The sequence below is a fragment of the Pelobates fuscus genome, chromosome 10 (assembly GCF_036172605.1).
Source record: "Pelobates fuscus isolate aPelFus1 chromosome 10, aPelFus1.pri, whole genome shotgun sequence".
In the NCBI taxonomy this organism is placed as follows: domain Eukaryota; kingdom Metazoa; phylum Chordata; class Amphibia; order Anura; family Pelobatidae; genus Pelobates; species Pelobates fuscus.
This window is the reverse complement of record NC_086326.1, coordinates 61,822,468-61,848,885: the sequence shown is the minus strand read 5'-3', so window position 1 is coordinate 61,848,885 and position 26,418 is coordinate 61,822,468. Positions and strand designations below refer to the sequence as shown.

General features: G+C 35.2%; 1 protein-coding gene across 1 annotated transcript in view; it reads right to left on the bottom strand.

Annotated features, from left to right (window-relative positions):
• Positions 1-26,418, bottom strand: part of PCDH15 (protocadherin related 15) — a 1,410,242-nt gene that overhangs the window by 971,191 nt on the left and 412,633 nt on the right. Inside the window, exon 4 of the mRNA XM_063435339.1 lies at positions 708-868. Coding sequence (XP_063291409.1) covers positions 708-868 — 161 coding nt within the window. The remainder of the gene's footprint in view (positions 1-707; positions 869-26,418) is intronic.

Below are 26,418 nucleotides of genomic sequence, written 5' to 3'. Positions count from 1 at the left end.
AAACTTCACACAAAGGCGTTCCACTGCATTTTTACATTTCAATATATTGACCCAAAATCACCCAAATAATGGACAAAAAACATTAACATCTGTCTCAAAATCTTAATCTCTTAAACATGTTATATGTGACTGCGTTCTGAAGAGTTATGGTCAGTAAATCGAGTTATCATTGATTGTACAGTTTTGACAGATATAGCTTTAAGAACTCCTTATTAAACCATTCATGGCAGTCATTAGCATCAAGAGAAATATGGCACCCTATTTTAAGAGTAAACATGATGCAGAGGCGGCCAGTGCTTACCAAATGGTGTTTCATATATCCAATGCTATATACTTTGTAAAATGGATATAGCAAGTTGGGAAACCACGATATAATATAAATGAACTTCGCTAAAGAGACATTTTAATTAGCTAGACATCCCTCCCCATACATACAAAGGGTTCCTATTAAGATAGAGAACGTATATACTTATTTTCAGGCCAACACAAATATTTGTAATACTGCAAAATTTTATGGATGTTCTTAAAAAAAAAAAAAAATACACCATTGCACCTATATTTGTAAAAGCATAAATAAATATACGCTACAGATACATATTTTCACATATTTCTTGGGGAGCAAAGTTATCAGTACATTTCTTGTGTTGCATTATTGTAAAAAAGTCACTAAAGGTGAGACAAAAATAAATTCAAATACAAAAACTTACATCTCTGTCCAGAACACGTCCTGTACTATTGAGATACAACGTCTGTGTTTTTGGATCCAGAATCACCCAGTAATCAACATTATCTTTCAGAGAAATTTCAATAGTAGGATTTGTACCTCCTGCTGTCCCTTTGATTTGCATGTTGTCCACAATAATTGTCCCTATTAAAAGAAAGATAAATAATATCTTATTAAAAAAGTGGGATATCGAAATCATAAGATTGCTTGATTAATAACTGCATTAATTAAAAACAGATTTATTCATGAAAACTAAAATAATTAATATCCAATACATCAGATAAACACAAGTACAGATACACAACAATTCAGGATACTTTGGGTATTTGTTAATTACTGTGTCGATGATAAATGTAGGGAAGTAGGAATAAAAGTGCAATGCGCAAGCCCAACATTGTATTAGAAAAAGCTATATATGGAACCTGTGACTACAAAATAAAAATAAAATGTAAAAAAAAAAAAGACAAAAATGTTGAACAACTTAAATGCAAGCCTATAATAATAAGTAGTTTCATAGAATAATTGTTCCACTGGAGATCTAGCAACATTTAAATGGTCATTCCTTCATTATATACTCCTCAAGTATATATTACAAGTTAGTAGATAACAGGGCTCTAAGACAAAAAAAATGGGGAACAAGCCAAAAGAAGCACGCATTAAGAATGGAAATTAAAAGCTTGTTCTATTGGATAATACTTACTTGTGAGATTTTTGGGCAATTAATACTCAAGTTATTAGACATATATAAAATATGTCTAGATGGAATAGTAAGATGCATATAAATCAAATAGGTGTGTAAGACGTTCAGCAATATTGGATACAAATATTTAATAATCTGCCACATGGGATGGGGCTTACTCAGGATTAACTGAAATGGGTATTTTCTTAAATTTATTAACTATAACTTAATTTAGCATTCATACAGAGTATATCCTACACATGTCACAGCTAATTAATGTATTCTTGTAATTTTAAGATGTAATGTAATCAAAGCCCACAGTTGAGACTTATGATTTGAAAAGACAATGTCCTGGGGTGACTGTAACTAGGGGGGAATGTGGGGGGGTTTACATTGTGTTAGATTTATAGATTTAATCTGAATTAGTATGAACCATAAAGGATTGAGTTCAGCTATACATTACATTAACAGGGTTAATGTCACAACCTATTCTATCAAAGAGTAAGACTATATTTCAGTGCCTTCCTACACAGAAATGCGTTTGAAAGTGTATAAACACATGCAATGCTTTGTTTGTATCATGACAAATATATATAAATTGTATTTTTTTTTTCTTTAATGGCATACTGCCTTTAAGTTTTACTTTGTTTTTAGAAAATGTGAAATGAAATTTATGTCCATTCTCTAAGTGGCTGATATTGTTTAGATGTGCCTCAATGTAGTTTAAGGGTTAATGATTTGAAGCTGCCAAGTAGATTATGTCTACTAAAAATAAGAGTCTCTAATGGTTTCTAAATTCTGTATTATATTCAACTCAGTCTTTGTTTTCAACATCCATAAATTTCCCAAAAGATAATACATAATGTTCTTGCTAAAATGTTTATGGATTTTATATTCTGGATAAATGAGAAAACTTTCAAAATTTCAATTTCTAAATTCCCAACAGGAATTCTGAGGAATACTTATAATTTTTATGGGTCATATTTATACATTTTTCATATATCACGATTACTGCCCAAAAATATAGGTTCACGTGGCAGGCTACCAAAATATAGATTATTTAAAAAAAAGTTTCAGGAAAATTTAAGTAATATATATCTCAGAATATATGTGTATGCCTAGAAATAGAAATACATACACACAAATTTAGCCATTTTCCCTTCCCAGTGTCATGTAACTCGTTAGTGTTACAAGGGCTCAGGTGTGAATAGGGAGCATGTGTGTTATATTTGGTGTTATCGCTCTCACACTCTCTCACATACTGGTCACTGGAAGTTCAACATGGCAACTCATGGCAAAGAACTTTCTGAGGATCCAAAAAAAAGAATTGTTGCTCTACAAAGAGATGGCATACGCCGCATACTGCATCATCAAATTGGTCTGCACGGCTGTCATCCCAGAAGGAAACCCCTTATAAAGATGATGTACAAGAAAGCCTGCAAGCAGTTTGCTGATGACGAGTAGACTAAGGACATGGATTACTGGAACCATGTCCAGTGGTGCGATGAGTCCAAGATAAACTTATTTGGTTCAAATGGTGTCAAGCGTGTGTGGCGGCAACAGGTGAGGAGTACAAAGACAAGTGTGTCTTGCCTATAGTCAAGAATGGTGGTGGGAGTGTCATGGCCTGCATGAGTGCTGCTGGCACTGGGGACTAACAGTTCATTGAGGGAACCATGAATGTACTGTGACATACTGAAACAGAGCATGATCCCTTCCCTTCGGAGACTGGGCTGCAGGGCAGTATTCCACCATGATAATGACCCCAAACACACCTCCAAGATGAGAAGAAAAGAGTGCTAGTGCGCAGTAAATATATGATGAGACACCTCAAATATTATAAAGTATAATATTTGAGGTGTCTCAGCATATATTTACTGGGCACTGGCACTTTTTTCTTCTTATATTACTTTGTACCATATTACCGGGGTATATTGTTGGTGCTGCTTTTTTCACCCATTGTTTATATATAGTGTTTCTGCGCCAATTTATCTATTTGGTATACACCTCCAAGATGACCACTGCCTTGCTAAAGAAGCTGAAGGTAAAGGGGATAGACTGGCCAAGCATGTCTCCAGATCTAAACCCTATTGAGAATCTGTGGGGCATCCTCAAACGAAAGGTTGGGGAGCGCATGGTCTCTAACATCCACCAGCTCTGTGATTTTGTCATGGAGGAGTGGAAGAGGAGTCCAGTGGCAACCTTTGAAGCTCTGGTGAACTCTATGCCCATGAGGGTTAAGGCAGTGCTGAAAAATAATGGTGGCCACACAAAATATTGACACTTTGGGCCCAATTTGGACATTTCCACTTAGGGGTGTACTCACTTTTGCTGTCAATGGTTTAGACATTAATTGCTGTGTGTTGAGTTATTTTGAGGGGACAGCAAATTTACACTGTTATACAGGCTGTACACTTACTACTTTACGTTGTAGCAGAGCGTCATTTCTTCAGTGTTGTCACATGAAAAGATATAATAAAATATTTACAAAAATGTGTGGGGTGAACTCATTTTTGTGAGATACTGTGTATAAACCATTTATGGTATGGTTATATTTTGTTATACACAGTTTTGTTTAGATTATCCATTTTTACAGATTACATCTGTATTCAACGCATATAAAGGGTCAGCATATTCTATTCATATAATTGGGTTTACATAGTTCTCATATTCAGATATATTATCTCCTTCAACAAAGTTGTAGGCTAATCACACATCACCTTGATAGCCCTGATATGTCATTTGTCACAAAGGCACTTGCTTAAACTCAATTACTGTTACATTTGCATGTGGTTTTGGATTTGTCACTATTAACTTTTGGCTTTATGCATGGATTGGTCATATATACACTTTTGTCTTAGACTAACGACTCAGTGTAAATGTATATATTATATCCTAACATCAAAATGTATTATTTTGCCATGTTTTTTGATCAACACCTATTTTTTCAGCCTATGTAACTAACATGGAATGTTTTTGCCTTCTTTCTTAGGCTTACCTGTATACCTAACAAGGAACACCACAGAACACATTTCTAGGTTTTAGGATGCCACAGTATAAATATATTTTGCTATTCTTACTGTAACTACAAGTGAGAAGGCTACTACCAATTGGACTATATTTGAGGTTGTGGTGAAAGAGAGGGAGAGGTGGGTGGGAATAGAGGGATAGGTGGGGGGAAGGAGAGGAAGAGTTGGGTGAAAGAGGTGAAGCGGTGGGAGGGAAGAGAGGGAGAGGTCAGAGGAAAGAGGTGGAGAGGTGGAGGAAAGAGGGGGAGAGGGGGAGAGGTGTGGAAAGGAGGGGGGAAAGATGGGGAAGAGAAGACAAGAGAAGGGAAGAGGTGGGAGAGGGATAGAGAGAGACAGAAAAGTGGAAGGAAAGGAGAGAGATCCATACCTTAGATTTGTCTTTTATGGTCTATTGGAAGTAGAGATTTAGGATATCAAGAGCTAAATTACTGCTTTAGAGTACATGTCTAAAGCTGGATGGCAGTGGGGGACTCTAAACAACACACAATTCCCTGTGCTTAGTTATGAAAAGTTTGCAGAATTTGGCAAAGGTTTAAAACAGATTTGTAGAGAGTTTCTATATATGTTACATTCCGCAGGCATTTTAGCGCATCAAAGAGGTCTCTGGTATGGATGACAGTTTCTCTCTATTATCAATATATATTCTCCTTAATTAGTTCCCAAATGTTCCATTCTCTGTTGTCTGTGAATCACTACATACATGTTTCAGTTGCCCACTGATAATACCAGGTAGTCTTGCGCACACACACAGTCATGCAATGCGGGAAATAAAAGAATGTTGACACTGATAACTATTCCCCATTTTATGTCAACAATATGAAACACAAGTAAGATTATATTACCCACGTAATTTTAGAAATCTGGATGTTACACATATTGTAAAATTAAAATATATTTTAGTTATATTAGTCGTATTAGTTATATTTTAATATGGATTTAAAGAAGCATACTCAAGTTCTTTCTAAGTAATTTAAAACCTGCTCTCATTCTAGTCATTTGCTTACATTATTTGGTAATTATTTTCTTGCACTTCACCATCTGCACAGTTCTATTTATTCTTTTCAGCTTAGTAAATACTCAAAGGGCCATGTTAGTCATGCTGCACAAACAGGTGCTTTTGCTCATTTCTAATGCTTTAAATCTTGTAAACATGACTTATCGTGCAATATAATCCTAGATATTTAGGGTAGATTGCTTGGGATGATTAATGCCATTTTGTTTTGTAACATTTTGTTAAATAGAATTTTTCTTAATGCATAATCCCATTAATACAGCTAAAATGATAAACACATTCAAACACATATACATTTACATTGTAGGCTTTGAAGCTAGTTTTTTGAGTGAATGATCTGAATTCTGCATAATGTTGGCTACATCAGCACTCTTCTATTGTATGCATATTCAAGTAAGTGCAGCGTTTGTCTGTTCTCTCTCAGTCCATCTATATATGTGTATGTATAAATAAATGGTGCTTGAGACATTCAGCAGAAGCCTGACGCGTTCTATGATGGCATTCTGAAAGTAATACAAATTATTCAACCCCCATTGAAAATCAAGTTTGTCAAAATGTATAAACGTCCGGCTGTTTGCAATGAACAAAATAAACTAAAAGAATTCAAATAGCTTGACACAACAAATGCTTTAAGTGGTTTCAGTTCTCCAATCTCATCATTATTAAATCCCTTCATGGCAAGCATATTTAGTACTTAGTAAAGCACCCTTTTGCTGTTATGACCTGCTGCAAATAAGATTTGTAAAGTCATTAGAAACAGCAGACAATCTATCAATTTTGACAATAAACCAGATTTTTCAGTTTAAATCATTTTCATTGCAACTTTATACCAGGACTCCTGAGGGCCACCAACAGTGCCTTATGAGTGAGATCATCCAAACTCTGATGCATGGTTCCATGATGATTGGATGTCCTGGGACACCCATTGGGGCTATTACCAGATTGCCTCACTGTCTGTACACTGTCCATCACTAATTACACAAGTGATGGTATACTTGGCATAGTACCAATCACAAAAGGGCTAAGAAAGCACTGGAAATCGACCTCTTTAGAGAAAGTTAACATGCAGTATGATTTATCTCACTAATGCCGTCTATGCCTTACTGATATCATGCAGTTTTTACAAAGTCAGTGTGCTCTACCTTTTCCATGTAACAGTTGCTGTTAATTTCATGTAACTGATGTAGACAAAAATACTTGCATGCAGACCATAAACCTTTTACGTTTGCAATAGCATGAGAGAAATGTTCTTTAACAAGCTGAACAGCGCTGTTTTAACCTTGGGGAATAGAATTCCATGTTTCGAGCAGCCTGTGTGCCCAGTCTTCTGTCTTCTTTCACACCACACACCTGACAAGATTTTCTTGCCTTTAGCATATTTCTCTTTACCCTTTACTTTACTTAAATCAGAAAAGCAAATGGAAGCACTGTTTTATTAAAGTGTTTATTTCTTTTGTTTCTGGGGTTTCAAAATACCTATTTTAATGTTCTATGTACTCATTGCATTCAAGGAACGCTCGAAGCACCTTAAACACTACAGCATATTATAGTGATTATGGTGCCAGGAGTGCCCTAGTGAACTTTCACTTTTTACCTGGGGAGCAAACCAAGTGCTGATCCCAGCTTTCTCACGGCTAGAAGTTCTTTTTACTGAGCTAAGTCAGACAGTGCTGCCCTCCAGCATCAGACTCACCCTGTGCAGCTATTCTTCACTCAGGTGACTAATTGAATCTCCTGACAGAGCTCCCAGCCCTTACTTCGGTCTACGAGAAGACAGGGAGTAGTATCCAGTGATTCCCAAGTAAAAAGACAAACCATCAGAATATGTTTTGACTACTTACACTATAGTGGTTATGGTACTTGGGGTGTTTCTTTAATGACCAATTTGTTTACAATTATTATTACAGAGAAATACTAAATTGATACTACCTGCTGAGAACACATTACACAAAACATCCTAATTGGATTAAGGCTTTAACCCCTTAAGGACCAAACTTCTGGAATAAAAGGGAATCAGGACATGTTACACATGTCATGTGTCCTTAAGGGGTTAAGTAAAATATGCAACATTCTCCTAAAATACCACAGAAAATCCAGATTTGTACATTGGTGATAACATTACTATTAGTTTGGCTACTTAAGTATTCTTACAGTGTCTTCACTCAGTTTTTCCAGTAGCTACAGTAGACATATTTTACTCCAGCAAAGATACAGTTATAGAAACTATGGCCTTCTGGATTTCTCATGTAATCTATCCACTTAATATGAGTAAAGGTGGACGTTTGTTTTAATAATAAAAAAAAAAGGAACATTGATAGGAACGTTTGTTTTATGCATAGGAAGTAAAATAAACAAATTGTTTTGTCCATATATGCAGATATGTAGCAACAAGAAATATGTTTCTTCAAGTTAGCATCCATCTTAAATGGCATTTTGAGTTATTGGACTAAAGGTTTCCAAAGTGGCAACTATCACATTCCGAGAAAAAATGTACTTAACCAGAATGGCAGAAACAACTGGCGTTGACAACTGGAGTGCTAGAACAAAACACAGAGACAGGACCGACAGCAGAACAGAATCAGAAATAGAAACCATAGTCTGTAACAGAACCCAGTAAACAGGAAATGTTCTAGTACAAAGTGTGTTATATATGGCAAGCTCCTTGTGTTAGTTTACTACCGAGCCATGCGCATTCTCCATTGATACACGGACTATGTTCTCTTGAAATTACATTTATATGCATACCTGTATTTTTATTCTCAGCTGATGAATATATGCCTAAAATTATACTATTGCTATTGTTTCATTTTTGTGCACAAGTATCCTTCTAATCATGTTTCATAACCAGTATCTGATTCTATATATTTTATTTACATTATGTTTATTTTTCATTCTTTATAAACATTGTTATCCATGTGACTATTTCTGTGTCTTGTGACCTTGTTAACTTATCTGCTTATAGGTATATATTGTGCTTCCACATGCTGACTTGCTGTGCATGATTAAGGTTATAGCCAAAACATACTTTTCAGATCATTTTTCTTAAATACGTCCTGGCTCAATACAGCCTACTATTTCTACTTAATTGAGTTGCCTCTCCATTCCTTGAAGTTTTTATGTTTGGGGGAATGGTGGTTCCCTTGCATTAGGAGGGTGCACCAGGGATGTGGAACAAAAGAGTTGGCTTTCCTGTGTACATGCTCATGTGTGTCATTAAGACTTTGTAAACGTCTAGATCGGTGTGTCCAAAAGGTAGATCCCCAGATGTTTTAAAACTACAGCTTCCATGATGCTTGTTATTCTAAAGCATTCTAAGGGCAAGAAAAGCATAATGGGAGATGTTGTTCTACAACATCTTGGGATCTACCTTTAAGGTACCCCTGATCTAGGTGATTCAGATAGTCATTGCATCAATTTGGAGGATATGAAAGATAAGTAAAAAGATAAGTAAAACGTAAATAAAATGCACCCATGAAAGCATTGAGCTCAAACAACTTGAGATCAAAGGTTGCATATTTAGAGAGTAAAGAGGCGATTAAAATGTGTAAAGTAGGTATAGGACTTTTGTCTTTTTATTGGCTACCCGCATGTGCATAAATAAACTTAATTTTCAAATTTCTCCCAAAAAAATCTCTACCTTTAAATTTTCTTTTTAATAATCACATCATAGGGAAAAAAAATTTTTAAGGAAGAAATAATACACTTTGATGTATTTTTGCAACCGTAACATTTAAATTATATGGATTTATATTCTGGTATAGAATAATGACTTTTATAACTGAAATACCAAATTTGTAAAACTCAAAACAGCCACAACATTAAATCCGCTAACAGGCGAAGTGAATAAATTAATTATATTGTTACAATGGCACCTGTCAAGGGGTGGGATATATTAGGTAGTAAGTGAACAGTCAGTTCTTGAATTCCATGTTTTGAAAGCAGGAAACTGTGCAAGCAAAATGATCTGAGTGACTCTAAAAGGGCCAAATAGTGATGGCTAGACTGGTTACGAGCCTCTCCAAAGTGAAAAGCTTTGTGGGGTCTTTCCGATATGCAGTAGTTAGTACCACCAATGAATAGGTGTCAGGCTCATTGATGCATTTGGGGAGCAAAGACTAGTCAGTCTGTTCCGATCACACAGAAGAGCTACTGTAGCCAGGTTGCTGAAAAATGTAATGCTGGCCATGATAGAAAGGTTTCAGAACACACAGTTCATTGCAGTTTGATGTATATGGGGCTACATAGCTACAGACCGGCAGAGTGCCCACCACCAAAAGTGCCTTCAATGGGGACGTGAGTGTCAGAACTGAACCATGGTGTAAAGGAAGAATGGCTTGATCTGATGGTTTATCAACCATCTCTTTATCAAAGAGTTCAAGGTGTTGTCTAGGCCTCCAAATTCCCCAGATCTAAATCCGAGTGAGCATCCGTGGGATGTGTAGGAACAATAAATATGATCCATGGAGGCTCCACCGTGCAACTTGCAGGACTTAAAATAATCTGCTGCTAATGTCTGGACAAAGCCAGATGTCTTGTGCCTCAATGCATCAGAGCTGTTTTGGCAGCACAAGGTAGACCTATACAATATTAGGCAGGTGGTTTTAATGTTGTGCCTGATCAGTATATATGCTATATGTATGAATGGAGTGAATATGTATTCTACTTCTATTATCAGCTTTCTCTGGAGAAATAAGAAAAATTACTTTTGATACAAACTGTAATTAACCTATATACTTTAACTGTAAAGGTATAATAGAAAGTAAATTTCTAGTCAACATTGCGAGTAAGCCAGAAACAAACCTACACAAACCTTTTGTCTATTTTTTAGAACATAATGTAATGAAATTCCTAACAAGAAAATAAAGATATGCTTATTTGATATATTTATTATAACTTATGTTATGATGGCGTATTACCCCAAGATGTCTAGTATTACTGATTTAGCAATGCAATTTGGAAGAATAATTGTAGTTTAAGGAATATTACAAATATAAAGTAGTAAACAAAATAGTGCTATGCTAACAAAGCCGCAAAATCAATTTCACACAAAATATTTCTGTAATATCACTGGGGGCCGTAGTAAATAAGAAGATTACAGTTTATAAATGCAAACATAAGGTGAGGGTTATATGACAAACCAGCTGCTGAAAGATGGCATCCACTCAAATAACAACACACTTTGCCAGAGTCTATGATCTGTAAATATAATTTGTTCCAAATAAATATAAAAAAAGATGAACACTTATTAAAATGCCTGTCCAATGTGAAAACATAATTGGGTGATGCACAGTGAATTTAAAACAATGAATGCAACAAAGAGATACTTTGAGGTGACAATCTGTCACATTGTCACTAAGTATCCTAGATGAGCAAGTGTTCTAAAACCATGGTAACAGAAAGTGATGACATATTCGTATGTTGGCTATAAAAGATATTAATGAATTATATGATGGGATCACCTGACAGGTAAGTGTTATATTGTATTATATAGTAAACATTGTCTGCAATTATAGTTTCAGCCAACAATTGAAAAAACAGACTAATAACCTTAGGCAATATGGCTGTCAAGGACTATAAAGCTTAAGGAGCTTAATGAGAAATACAGTTCGCACAGCTACAAGGTTGCCCATCACATATATATGATACCTGATTGCGGATTCCATATTCCAGATGCATGCTCAAAAAAAAAAAAAAATCTGAAAGATGGAAAAAAATAAAAGAAATGTAAAAGCTAAAAAGAAAAAAAAGGAATAAAAGAAGGCATCTTTTAGATTTCTGAGTTTTTTTACATTCATTTTTGTGTTTGTTTTTTTCTCACAGAGACTCTACTTTCAGAAATTAATGTGGGTCTACTGAAGCCTCCAAGAAAGGAGGGAGAAATCTCCAGTAAAGGAGATAAGTTGTTAAATATTGTACTTACTTTTCCAATATATATAGGTAGATATATATAATGATGACCTAGGTGTAGGCTGTGGGTAATACATATTTCCCCACAAGGGGTGTATGGACTGCAAGAATATAGTCCCTGAATTCTATTTACCATTCTATCTCTGCATATTTCTCCTATTCTATAAATATTAAGTTTTACATTGTATTATATTAAATATCATATTGAATGGGATTCATATGACCGGTATGATTGGTACTTGATTATTATAAGCCCACTACACTTTCTAGTGTCTAGTAGTTAAGTCCCCATAAGAGAGTGGGATAGCATGTATATGTTGCGGTGTTTGCACAATGAGTTCAGTATATTCCCTGGACTGTACGTTTGTTGTAAAGTATCCATACTGTACATATACATATGTCTATAGACTAGAGCCACTAGATAATTCCACTTTTACAGCGGTCCAACACCAGCTTAATAATATGCCGTAAGCTAACTTTTGCTTGCTACAGGTACTCTTAATGATACAGTTCAGTACTGGTACTGTCACGATTCGGGAACCTAACACGCTAACAGGTCACAGAAAGTAAAGGGTGCAATACCGGTCCTTAGAATGGCTGGGTTAAGCACACTAAGAATAGTCAGGAGACAAGCCAAGTAAAGGGAACCAGAAAAAATGAGAACGAGAAACAAGCTGAGGTCAAAGGAATGGAGAATACGGGAAAATCGGAATAACAAGCCAAATAATCGGTAACCAATGAGAGACGCACGAACAGACTGCAATACAGGTATCACAAGACCACAACAGGGCACTGAGAGACAGCAAAGGTAAGTATATAAATCCTATGGTTAATTCTGATTGGATAACTTCCAATCAGAATTAACAATCACACGTGGGAGATATTTACACCTCCCACTGTGATTATTGTACTGTGACTTTAACACAAGGTCACGTGATCGACCCTGGCGTTCGTAAAAGCGTGCAGGCTCCCAGCGTGCAGCGTTATACATGCTGCCACTGGGAGGCGAGGAGGAGGACGCGAGCGGCGCCTAGAGCTGAGAGGACTCTGCTCGCTGACAGGTAGGGGAAGGGGAGACCGCGGGCGGCGAGGGACTGAGGGTGAGTGCTGCAAGTGGATTGCAGCCTCCCCTTAGAGCCGCCCACGGTGCCCTGACAGGCACACACACACAGACAGACATACTAACACACATACACACACACACACACACAGAGACATTTTGACACACATTAACAAAGAGGTACTTACACACAAATAGACACACTGAAAGACATACTGACAGACAGACATACTGACACACACATAGACACACTGGCAGACAGACAGGCCTACAGACATACTGAAACACACAGACACTGCCAAACATACACACAGAAACTGACAAGCATACACACGACATACTGACAGACATACTGACACACACACACACTCAAACATGCTGACATACTGACACACTGGCACACACCCTCAGACACATATACAAAATGTCCGATATATAATCCACCCGTTACTTCCTCCCATGCTGCCGAAAAGCAAGGGGCCCGGTTGCGCTGTTAAAGTGCCACAGCACCTGACCAGGCCCATGCTGACAAAAGGCCCACAGGGTGGCCCTAAGTGCATGGGTTACCCGATGGGCCCCCTTAGTGTGTGGGCCCACTGCCTGTAACAATTTATTTTAGGATCGGTTAAGTTGATGCATTATAGTTTTAAGTAAGGTTCATCTAGTGTACCTCAAAAACAATATGGTAATGGTAAAATTGTATTTTTATTAGAGATCAAACGTTTGATGCTGAAATAATTACGTTTATAAGTGAGGCAATTCTAATCTATTAAACTAATGTATTATATTTTCATTGGTAAATTGAAAGCATTTTCCCAGAAACCCTTATGAAAAGATTTCAGCAAAATGATCCCGAAGAGATTATAAATAATACAATAATTTCACAAGGAGCCAACTAATGGTAAGAGGCCACCCAAAAAACCCGCTAACGGGTTAAATTTGTTTTTTGATAAAGCACCTAATATTTTGCTTTTGCGTTTGGAGACTTTTTGATATTCAGTTTGAACTATGTCTCAATTACATCCTTGCAGGTGCAGGAAACAATGTGCTTTTTAATATGCTTAGTGTTTTCAACATATTTACTAAAATGTTATTTGTGCTGACAATCAAAAAGTACCTAATTGCATGTCTGCGCTATGCCCACGACCCAGACTGTCAGGATTGCAAACCCTATATGAAGGTTATGCTTTCGCTTTAGATTTTTACAGACCCCCATAATTGGTTGATATTCTGCCCTCTGGTCCCCATTGATGTATACACTCCTAGACAACTATACCTTATATACACAATTTAACAATGTATTTAACCTCCCTATGCTTATTGATACTTTATCACAAGGAGGGTGTGTGTTGTTTGGGTAATCTCTAGCACTGTTCATTATTGGGAACAAAGGCCAGCAGTTAGGATTTTGTAGTAAGAGATTAATAGATTGTTCAAGGATTTCTGAATTAGCTATTGAAATGTTTTCAATATTTTATATATAATTAATCCAATAATATTGAATTATTTGGGATTATTAAGGTAATTAATTGGGATTATCAAATCAAGGTTTAGGAACAGAGTTTTATCTGGAATTATCCCCATATTATATGTTAAGATTATGTACAAACTTAGATGAAATACAAGCTGAGTAAGGTATATGATACACCAGTTCAGGGTTTAACTTTAGGTTTTGATATGACTTGCAGTCTAGGTAATTGATTAAGTGATGATAAATATGTATTTTTAGGAATTGAAGACTAAAAGTGTTAAGCCTGGTTTTTGGGAACTGCTCACCGATCTCTCTCCTCTGGCTAACTTCTACTAACTATTTTGCAATTGCGTCTGTTTGGCCAAAATCCATGCAGGCCGAAGAAACTGAGATGCTTACTTATGAGGACATAAACTTTGCATGCAAGAACCTGGAGAGCCCTAAAACGCTGTCTAATGTCACAAGTTCTGTAAAAACCCACAGAGCATCGTGGTGAACATCCAGCCAACAAAAGTAGTTCTAAGAACTATGTGGAAGCTGACAATGTCTTGTTGTCAGTAGGGATATGCATGGGCAAAAAAATTGGTTCAGTTTGGTTCAGTTCAGTGAAATTTGGGACTTCAGCAATTCCGGACTTCGTCACTTCGGTTCGGTACTTCCAAAATTCGGGACTTTGACAATTCGGGACTTCAGCACTTTGGCAATTCGGCAATTCCCTAAGCCTAACCCTACCCCTAACACATTTTGAGGGCACTGGGCTACCCAAATAGGGTTTTAAAAAGAGCCTTTCAACGAGCCAGTCAAACAGATAGACTAACTGGTTTGAAATCAACAAAAACCATATAGGACTCCCAGACCCCCAAATGCATTGCCACCTTTGACCAGGGCTGGAGTCCCATGTCCCACATGCTTACCAAATCTGGCCAATATTACTACTGAATATTACTACACAAAGACTGTAAAAAGACTTACCTGACCACCCATCTATGACTGCTTGTAGACCTAGAAACCTACAGGACTTACACAGTCATTTGGCATCCACGCCTCCATAAACCAACTGGTAATCACAGACCACAGATTTGGGAATTGCAAGGCATGCCAATACATTACCCCCTCCGAGTCTGTTCAATCAACTCAATCTAAGATCACTGTTGAGACCAATTAATTGGAAATTGTAGTACCACTCGTGTCATATACTTTATCACCTGTAGCTGTGGTATACAGTATATTGGTAAAACAGTCCAGCAATTTCGACGTAGGGTACTACAACATGTTGCATCAATCAATAATACCATTACTCCACGCCATTTGCTAGACACATGATTAACTTTCATGAAAGTAAACCTGACAACTTAAAATTTCAGGCCATAGAAAGACTTCTATCTAATACAAGAAAAGGTAATTTCAATAGATCGTTGCTACAAAATGAATCTCAGTGGATTTATTCTTTTAAAACTCTGGCCCATTTAGGGCTTAACAAAGAGTTTAACTACAACTCCTTCATACATCATTAATGGCACTTTCAATTTTACACACATTAAAATCCTCCGCTTATATTTTTTATGATTCATATTGTTATTGTCAAGCACACTAAATTATTGACTTTATTCACACCCTTTGACCTAGCTACCTTTCATTTGCATTCATCATATTCCATTCTGATTTGTTCATGATGTCTTGCTGGCCATACAACTTTACTTCAGGCTGATATAAGTCCACATAAGCTATAAACACATATACTATGTTTCATCTTATTCAGGAGTATGTCCGAATCTGGTCACTATGACTATAGTATTTTTCTGTATAGCCTGTGAACTAAACTTGTCATAGTCCCACTCCAGACTAAGGGCAATGTATTCACTTACATAGATTTCGGATCCTTACTTTTTTTTTCCTATTATTGGTATCGACTTTCTATTTACACTTGTATCTTTAGCATTGTAGAAACTCGATCTGGCATATTTACCCTCCAACTATTCTTTACCCAGATTGTGGCTGTTGTCATGTTTTTCTCCACCCCTCCCCCATTATTCTTTAGACCTAGGTTTATTTAAGTTTTGAACACAAGTGTTTTTATTTTTAGTACATTGCTAATAAAGATTTAAGTTTTTTTTATCTTTGTCTTGGGACAGATTTCTCCTTCTATATTCGGAAATTCATTATAGGCTTGCTCTCATTATCTCCAAAATAGAGTTAGCAGTGCATTTTGTGCTGTACTAGCTTTTTAAAATTTCTTTTAAGCGATGACTTCACGTCTGCCCTGACATAAAATTGGAACTAAAGGCAATCACGAGGAGAACAATGAAACGTCCAACACTAACCATTTGAGCAATGCAACTTAAATCACTGGCATATCTAAAAGTATTCCTTCACACATTTATTTTTTATTCCTTGATTGACTCTACCCGCCAACCTCAATATATTTCTCAGAAATGTCACTCTGATCCAATAAAAGGTGTCATAACTGACTTTCTCCTTGTACAAATTCCAATAATATCATGGGCTTGATCACATTACTTCATCAGCACAGAAAAGTAAATGGGAAATATAGTTTTTGTATAGGTAGACATAGTAAATTCTTAACAGCCTTCATTCTAGAAAAGAAACTTACAGTTATATACAGATGATGAGACAATGAGCGTATAATAAAGACTGTATGATGTATACTGTGCAGCATGTCTTAGTCTGAGATTTATACGGTAAACTGTTAATAAAAGTCCACCAATAGTTTATACCACAAAAAGGTTTAGAAGATAATTAGCATTTGATTACTACATAAACTGGATTATAACAGAACCTTAAAAATGAATAATGTTTTTTCTTGAAAATTCAGGCTGCAAGAACTTGCATAAACTACAATTTAAACTTTACAATGGAGAGAAAATACATACCCTGAAATTATAATAGAAAAATTATAGAGAAGTGCATAAAGTAATCTGATTACTGCTAGCAACCCAGAGCACAGCTTGAATAAACAACCTGTTTTTATATGACTATCTCGTACAGCGTGTAGGCTCAGAATGATCAATGTGTTCATGTGCAAGTTCTCTGATCAAACTTTGATTAATTTAGGACTTACATCTTATATCAAAGAACGAGATTTTCTGGAAGCTGATATTTATGTAAATATCAAAATACGAGGAAAAGTCAGGTCTTAAGGCTTAAATTGTCATTTTCCATATGATTCCTTAACAATAAATTACATTTTCATTATAATACTAATGTAGAACCCGTCTTTGCTTCCTCATGTTGGGAGATTAAAGAGATCTAGAGAGAAGGCATTTTATAAAACAATTTCAAATAGGCAATCATTTTAAAGGATATATTTCAACTGAGGAACGGTTGTTTGAATCCATACTTTGCAATAATTACAATAAATTGTGGGATTAGATACTAGTTTATAGCTTTCAGATTAGTAATAAAACAAAATAAAAAAAAAGTTTTGTGAATTCTACCCAAGTAGAAAAACTACAAAATCAAATTACAATTTGAGAATTATAAAAATCCAGTTGTTCCTTTTTTCATCTGTTAATATTGAAAAACAATCAAAATTCCATAGGTTTTCTACTTCCTCAAAAATCACATTATACAAAAATATACAAGTCTTGTACAAACTCCTCTTTGGACATTTGATCGGACTGTACAAAAGACTGTCACCAATTTAGGATAGTTGCAACTTTTTTTTTTAAGTAAGAACAGTCAAGTTGTGGAACTATTAGCCTAAAGATAAACAAAAAATCTGATTGAGATCTTGGAGTCAAGAAAGAATACTTAACATTTCATGTAAAAATTGGAAATTTCTCAAAATTGAGTTTTTCACCTTCCTTTAATTCTGAAGCAGTAACAGAGATGTATGAAAAGCTAAACTTGATGAACTTGAATTCTACTTCACTACATAACTATATAAGCAACAATACACATACATGCTTAACAAAAATAGAGCAATAATTATGAATAAGCATATTCAGAAAAGTTTGTATACATAGAAAAACAAAAAACAACAAAAATAAAATAGGAATCAACTAAATATTTGAAAAACTTCAAATTAAGTTAATCTAATCATTGCCTTAATATATTGTACTAATAGGTATATTTCTGACCTATATATTATATTATTTCTGATTGAATTAATGTTAGTTATCATACTAAATATTTTAATACTCTTTGACTTGCCTTACCCAGTGGTATATGTCAAAATTCTGGAACTTATCTGTTTTTATTTCCAGAGGTTGTTTTTTTTCACCAGTAAGCGTGCATTTTCTAGCAGTAACATAGAAAGTAGACCTTTTATTTTGACAGAAGTGTTCATGAACATGTGCAGAAAAAGTAATTTCTACATTAAGGCTTTGGAAAATACAAGGCTAGACCTTGCTGAACTTAGTGTCCAATCCTACCCCACAATATATCACTTTTAGAGTATGTGCTACCCATCATTTTTTAGAAGGACTCCGCCAAATTGGTCCAGAACACACCACCCAAAAACAAAGATGGTAAAACAGTGCATCCTCAGCTTTTCTGATAAATCAAAGATTCTTTGAGCATACTATAAACTTACCAAACTAGAATAGACAACTCTCACTATTTCAAGATGTCTCACCGCTCTTAATGTATACAAAGGAGAGCATTCTCTAAAGTGTGACCAGAACAGATAAACTAACTTTATTTTATCCTTTCCAGGTTAACTGAGTGACTTATCAGGATTTTACATCTATTCATGAAACAGAAACAATATTAATTTGAACATTAACTGAAACCATTGAAGAGCCTCATTTTAGCAATACTAACCTTTTAATTATATCTCCCAACTATCCCTATTTAGGAGCCAGTACTGATTTTTGCTCCCCCAAAAAGTGTCCTTCTTTCTCCATTTGGAATTCTGGGATGTATGCTTATTTGTCAAGTATTTTAAAACTCAGACCATCCCAGCTTTTCTGGGAGTAACTTTTAAGCATTCTGCTAGATCTAGCAGTAGCACATTTTTCCACATACTTGTAATTTACTTTTCTTAAGAGTTGGGTTTTTGGGATTCCCCTGGGCACAATGAGCATGATAGTGCAATAAACAATTCCCATATTTCAGCGTGTTTAACACAGTGAATCACCTGTGATAATTACTGAAAATGTGAGGCACATAAAAAAAAATACTATTACAAGACTTGTTTAATGAGTTATTTTATGAGAATGCTGTGGAGAATGAGTACTCACAAAGAAAGCTGGGCAATCTCAGTAAGATAGGGAAGGATCAATTGAAAACTGCGGAGGCATACGTATCTCGACCATCAGTAATGTTTTCCTTTTTTGACACTTCAGTTATTGATGCTACATGGTCTTTTTCTTTTCTGAATTCAATTTTTACATTACTAGTGCTGAGGGATTCAATGTTTTTGTGTGCTAATACTATAATGAGCCAAGTGTCTCCTGGCAACACGCCCACTACATTGAGCTGTAATGGTTTACAGAGGAAGAGGTTTCAACTGTCAAAAGTAAAGACAAATAAGTCAATGGGAACTGATGGGAAACACCAAAAGGTATTGAAAGAGCTTAATGGTGTACTAGCAAAACCATTAACGGATTTATTTACCCAACCATTGTTAGCAGGAGTAGTCCCAGAAGTTTGGAAATTAGCGAATATTGTACCCATTCATAAGAAGGTAGAAGGGAGAAGTCCAACAAATATAGGCCAGTAAGCCTTACTTCCGTAGTGAGGAAAGTGTGATGGAAACCATGTTAAAGATAGGATTGTTGAACATCTAAAATCGCAAGGATTTCAAGATCATAGACAACATGGGTTTACTTCAGGTAGATCATGCAAAACTAATCTTATGGATTTTTTTTATTGTAACTAAAATAATAGATCAGTGTAGTGCAGTAGACATTGCTTACCTAGATTTCAGTAAAGCTTTTGCTACTGTTCTACATAGAAAGCTCATCAATAAATTGCAATATTTAAGTTTTAAAATTTTTGCTGATGATACAAAGATTTGCACCAGGGTTGATGTTCCAGGAGGAATAAGTCAAATGGCAAATTATTTATGTAAACAAGAAAAATGATCAGTGCTGTGGCAACTGACATTTAATGTGGATAAGTACAAGATAATGCATCTTGAGCCTAAAAATCCCAAGGGCAGAGTAAAGAACATTTGATACACTACTAACCCCAACATCTGAGGAAAGGGATTTAGGAGTAATTATTTCAGATAACTTAAAGGTAGGCAGACAATGTAATAGATCAGCAGGAAATGTTAGCAGAATGCTTTGGTGTATAGGGAGAGGTATTAGCAGAAGAAATAAAGAAGTGTTTGTGACATTGTACAGAACACTGGTGAGACCTCACTTGGAGTATTTTATGCCGTACTGGAGACCATATCTTCAGAAAGATATTGATACTTTGGAAAGAATTCAGAGAAGGGCTACTAAACTGATTCATGGATTGCAGGATAAAACTTACCAGGAAAGGTTAAATGATCTTAACATGTATAGCTTGGAGGAAAGACGAGACAGGGTGGATATGATAGAAATATTTAAATACATAAAGGGAATCAACACAATAAAGGAGGAGACTATATTTAAAAGAAAAACAACTACCGCAAAACAAGAGGTTGTGAGGGCAAAGGTTTGAAAATAATATCAGGAAGTATTACTTTACAGAGAGGGTAGTGGACGCATGTAATAGTCTTCCAGCTGAAGTGGTAGAGGTTAACATAGTAAAGGAGTTTAAGCTTGCGTGGGATAGGCATAAGGCAGTGATGGCTAACCTTGACACCATAAATGGTTTCTGGACTATATTTCCCATGATGCTCAGCTAGCTTTTAGAGTCTAAAAGCTAGCTGAGCATCATCGGAAATGTAGTTCAGAAACAATTTATGGTGTCAAGGTTTGCCATCATTGGCAAAAGACTATCTTAGACATAAGATAAGGCCAGGGACTAATGAAAGTATTTAGAAAATTGGGCAGACTAGATGGGCCGAATGGTTTTTATCTGTTGTCACATTCTATGTTTCTATGGTTACAATCCTTTGAGTGTTTCTTTAATTTTACATACCTTAACGCTTAGAGGTAATGATCTATATTATTGCTCTATAAATATTTAGAACCTATTTTTTGCAATGTGAAAAATGATGCAGTTTAAAAGAGACTGCTCTTCAAGACAATAACCCTTACATTTTTCACATTATCAATTGGAAAGGTTATATGGAAAAGTTATTCCATAGCTATTAAATAGATTGTGTAAATCATGTATAGGAGTTTCATTGAGGTTACTAGACAGCTTTATCAGCCCTCTTACAGAGAAGTTAGCATGTAAAAATAATGGAGGCGAATATAATGTTGAAACAAGACAACCTATATAACATGGATCTTCTGAGTGAACGCCACAAGAAGAAACATGTTTACACCATTATCTAGTTAATGCTTACAAGAAGAATAAGAATTCTCTAAAGAAAAGTGTATTATATACATCTGTAATTTGCGTGTATTAAAATGTGCATATCAATGTATCAGTGCTTAGAAATGCCTTTGTGTTTTGCAAATGAAACAGAAAATCACTTGTCATTCACATTGTTGTTCTACTTTCACAAAGACAGCTCCATGACTGCTATAAATATAAACTAAGCTGAAGATCTTAAGGAGGACACTCTTATTTAGAATCAGTTTACAAGGTATTTTTTTTTTTAGAAAAGACAGATCTAGATAATTTTTTCCCCCCACTATGAACGTTAAGCTGTGAGGTATGAAGGATCATTGTATCTGCATTAGTATTAGAATATTTTTAGAAACTAGTATAAAAAAATGAAAAAAGCTCTGTAAGTTGATGTAAACTTTAACAATGAATTATTTTAATAAAAAAATATTTTAATAAAGCATATGTGCTATCACTATTATATATAAATAACTTTAAAAAAAAAACATCTAAATTTGTTCAGTTACAGCACATAAACTGAAAAAGTATAGGGACTGTTTTCTTTTTTTTCATATAAATTGATATGAGGTACGGCTTTGTTTTATAGAGGTAGTAAGTGTCAGTACTATTCTGCCATGAATTTTCAGTTTTATTATCAACACGAAAGACTGACTTTTAGGGATCCTGTATTTCAAGACATGAATTCTAAAAATGTGTTAACATTTCTTAAATGATAAATAAAGAGAACATATGTTCAGTATTATTACTATAGGCAGTACAAAATCTTTATGACTATAATTTATTTTAGATGTCAGATTCTTCTCTATAGTTTTATACACACAGTTCTTTAAAAGAACATGCCAGAGGAATTGTATTATTAATGTTCTTCTTTAGATCTTTATACCCTAATGTCTAAACATTTTTTTTTTGTCACGTGAATGCTCCATCCTTGTATAAATGTTTATGAGTAAGCAATTTGCAGGAAGTATTTTTGTAAACTTAAAGGCCAATGGTATACACCGCTGCATTGTTTTTTATATTGAAAACACAAACCGAACTAAAAGACCTTAAAGCAGGGATGACCAAAATGTAGATTCCCAGAGGTTTTAAAACTACAGCTTCCATGATGCTTAGTCATTGTAAAGTTCCATATAATGGGAGTTGAAGTTTTACAACATCTAGGGATCTACCTTTTGGGCCGCACTGCCTTAACCCCTTAAGGACACATGACATGTGTTACACGTCATGATTCCATTTTATTCCAGAAGTTTGGTCCTTAAGGGGTTAAAGGGACACTCTAGGCATCCTAACTTCCTTGGTATGAAGTTATTGAAGTTATGGTAGGAGTAGGTCCCTAGTGCTGGCTCACCTTTAGGAGGTAAAACTGTTCTTGAGCAGTTTAACCCCAAAGTCTGGTCTCCAGAACAGAATCTCCCAACCCTTTCCCTTTTCTCAAACTCTTTAAAGCAGAAGGTTCTTGCAAAATTGGGCAGCACTACTGATTGAGAGTGAGAGTGGTCAGTTGATGCTCCCCATTCATAAACCTGGCTTGAAAAATATGCACTTCTTTTCAAGGCAACATCAGTCCCATTAGCAAACTTTCCTTAATATGTAAAGGTCATTGGATCGAAGCATTGAATAAATGTTAACCCCTTAAGGACTGGACTTTTTTTGCGATGTTGTACATTTGCGACCAGGCATCTTTTTACACTTTTGTGGTGTTTGTGTTTAGCTGTAATTTTCCGCTCTCTCATTTACTGTTCCTATACAAATTATATATTGTTTTTTTCAGGACAAAGGGGGCTTTCTTTACATACCATTATTTATATAATCTCATGTAATTTAATTTTTAAAAAATGAAAAAATATGATGAAAAATTTAAAAAAATACATGTTTTTTGACTTTTATGTGAAAAATCTTTTATTCATCTACAAAAGCGAATGAAAAAAACTGCTAAATAGATTCAAAATTTTGTCCTGAGTTTAAAAATACCCAGTGTTTACATGCTTTTTGCTATTTTTTTGCATGTTATAGGGCTATAAGTACAAGTAGGATATTGCGGTTTCAAAACATATATTTTTTAAATGTATCAATAGTGACATTGTAACACTATTATCTGTCATAAATCGCTGAATAACACCCCACATGTACATATTTTTTTGAAAGTAGACAACCCAGGGTATTCAATATGGGGTATGTCCAGACTTTTTTAGTAGCCACTTAGTCGCAAACACTGGCCAAAGTTAGCGTTCATATTTGTTTGTGTGTGAAAAAAGTAAAAAACTAAATTGAACGCTAATTTTGGCCAGTGTTTGTGACCAAGTGGTTACTAAAAAAGACTGGACATACCCCATTTGCAATACCTTGGGTTGTCTTCTTTCGCAAATGGTATGCCATCATGGGGGTAATTCTCATTCCTGGGTTACCATACGCTCTCAAAGGCAACGTAACCAACCTGGCCATTTTCAATGTAAAAATATTTGACCCATATATTTGACCCTGTAACTTTCAAAAACGCTATAAAACCTGTACATGGGGGGTACTCTTATACTCAGGAGACTTTGCTGAACACAAATATTAGTGTTTCAAAACTGGAAAATGTATCACAACAATTATATCATCAGTAAACGTGCTGTTTATGTGTGAAAAATGCAAAAAAAGTCACTTTCACTGACAATATCATCGCTGTGATATGTTTTACTGTTTTGAATCACTAATATTTGTGTTCAGCAAAGTCTTCCGAGTAAAACAGTACCCCCCCATGTACAGGTTTTAGGGTGTCGTAGAACGTTACAGGGTAAAATACAGTGCTAGCAAATTAAATTCTCTGGACTTTCGGCCTGGGTTGGCAGGCAGGTCCCTTAAATTGCAATCAATAAAATAACTTAATTATGTAAAAATTACATAAATACGCACGTAGAATTTAAATATATGTGCATATTTATATATTTGAAGTCTACGTGTATATTTATATAATTATTTATGTAATTTTGTATATGGACATATGAATAGTTCGTATTCTTTTTATTTATTTATATATACATAGATATATATACAATTTCATTCTAAGTGTATTTTGATATAAATATATATATATATTAATATCAAAATACAGTTAAAATAACATTTCGTATAGATATATATATATATTTTTTTTTATTATTATTTTTAATTTTTTTAATTTAATTTAAATTATTTATTATTCGTATTTTATAATAATATATATATACAATATATATATAGTTATTATATATATTATATATATACGTGTGTAAATTAATTATAAGTGTATTTTTATATTAATATATGTACATATTAATATAAAAATACACTTAGCATGACATTATATATATGATATATAGACATATATTATATAGGTATAATATATGTCTATATATCATATATATACACATATATAATAATATATATTTTTTTATTAACTTTCACTTTAAATTTTTTTATGATTTTACACTGGCAGGACAGACAGTCCCCCTGCAGGCAGAGACTAGGACACCTATTGTGACCATGTGGTCGCCCTGTTGGGCGATCACATGGCCCCAGGGGTCCTAATCCGCCATGGGGAGACTGTCTGGGCTGCAGGCAGTTTCCCCACACCGGGAGCAATGGCGATCGCCGCCGGGGGAACGACGGCGATCGGGTAAGTACATTTTAAATTTAGGACGGTTCAGGACCGTCGTCGGTCGGCAAGGGAAAAATGCCGATGACGGTCCTGAACCGTCTTGCGTCCTTAAGGGGTTAAAGAACATATGGTAAAATGAAGCAGTGCTTTTGTTTATTTTGAAGCCTATGCGTGCTTTCCTTCATGTTGAAAAAATAATTTTCAATTTCAAGTTATCTTTTGCACCTGTATATTTGCACGCTATGCTGAAGTGATCCTTAATTGGACCGGCATAGAATTTTTTTATTTTTGATGAAATTATGATACCTAAAATTGGTCCTTTAACATAATCTTCAACTGCTCAGTGCTTGAGATACATGTTCATTTTACTCAAGATACCGTATATGCTATTTCAAATATAAAAAAAAAGTCTTTGCAATGTCCCAATCCCTCATAAATTAACATATAAAAATGTGTTTAAAAGGACACTATTTTGTTGTAGACCGTTTTACTTTTCTAACTTAATACAAGCAATAGCAAAAAAAAACATGTATTCCACGTGAGCAAAGTACGGTGTATCTTGGCAGATTCTCAATTAATTAGATCACTGTTAACATAGGCACATGCATCAGCCAACCATTTGTGATGGCATTGATGTTGAGGTCTGTAAAAATATGTAGGTGATCAAGATAAAACCCTACATTTTACGCTATTTTAGTGTATGGATCAAGTATAGGCAATCATCGAAACTCCAGAGGTTGTAGACTACATTACCCATAATGCTCTTACAGCCATAATGCTGTCAAAGCATCAGGGGAAATGTAGTTCGCAACATCTGGAGTGCCAAAGGTTGCCTACCTCTGTTATAGAACCAGCTTCTGCAGTCTAAGTGCTCTATTTTTTATTTATTTATTTTTTATTTATTTTTTACCATTTAGGAGTTTAATTAACTTTGTTTCTGTCCTTGCAGCCCTAGCCCCATCTCCACTGCCTGTGAATCACAAGGCTTACATGGAAAAAAGTATTCATGTTTAATCAAATGTTAAAATGTTTTAGACATTGTTATGTCATGCTCTGTAAATGTAATTTTAATCACACACAATAGGCTCCTGCAGGGTATAGCATACTATTAGCAAAGCAAGAGATAAGAAATTCTAAATTAAACAAAATGTGCAAGAAAATAAGTTTAAGCATTAGAGCTCTCTTTACAGGAAGTGCTTAGAGAGGCTTTCCAAGTTACATTCAGAGTGGTGTGAATAGAGCTGCATAAACAAAGTGGTTTAAAGGAACACTATAGGGTCAGGTAGCCAAACCTGTATTCCTGAGCTTATAGTGTTTAATCCACCATTTAGGTGGCTTGCCCACCATTAGCCCCATTAGAAAAGGTGAAAATTTGCCTTATTTCCAGCACCGCGCAAGTCTGCCGATGCTGGTCCCAGCCTCCTTCGTGACATTATCAGAATTGCTGATTTGTAGCCAATCTCATGCTTTCCCATAGTGAAAGCATTGGGTTGGCTGA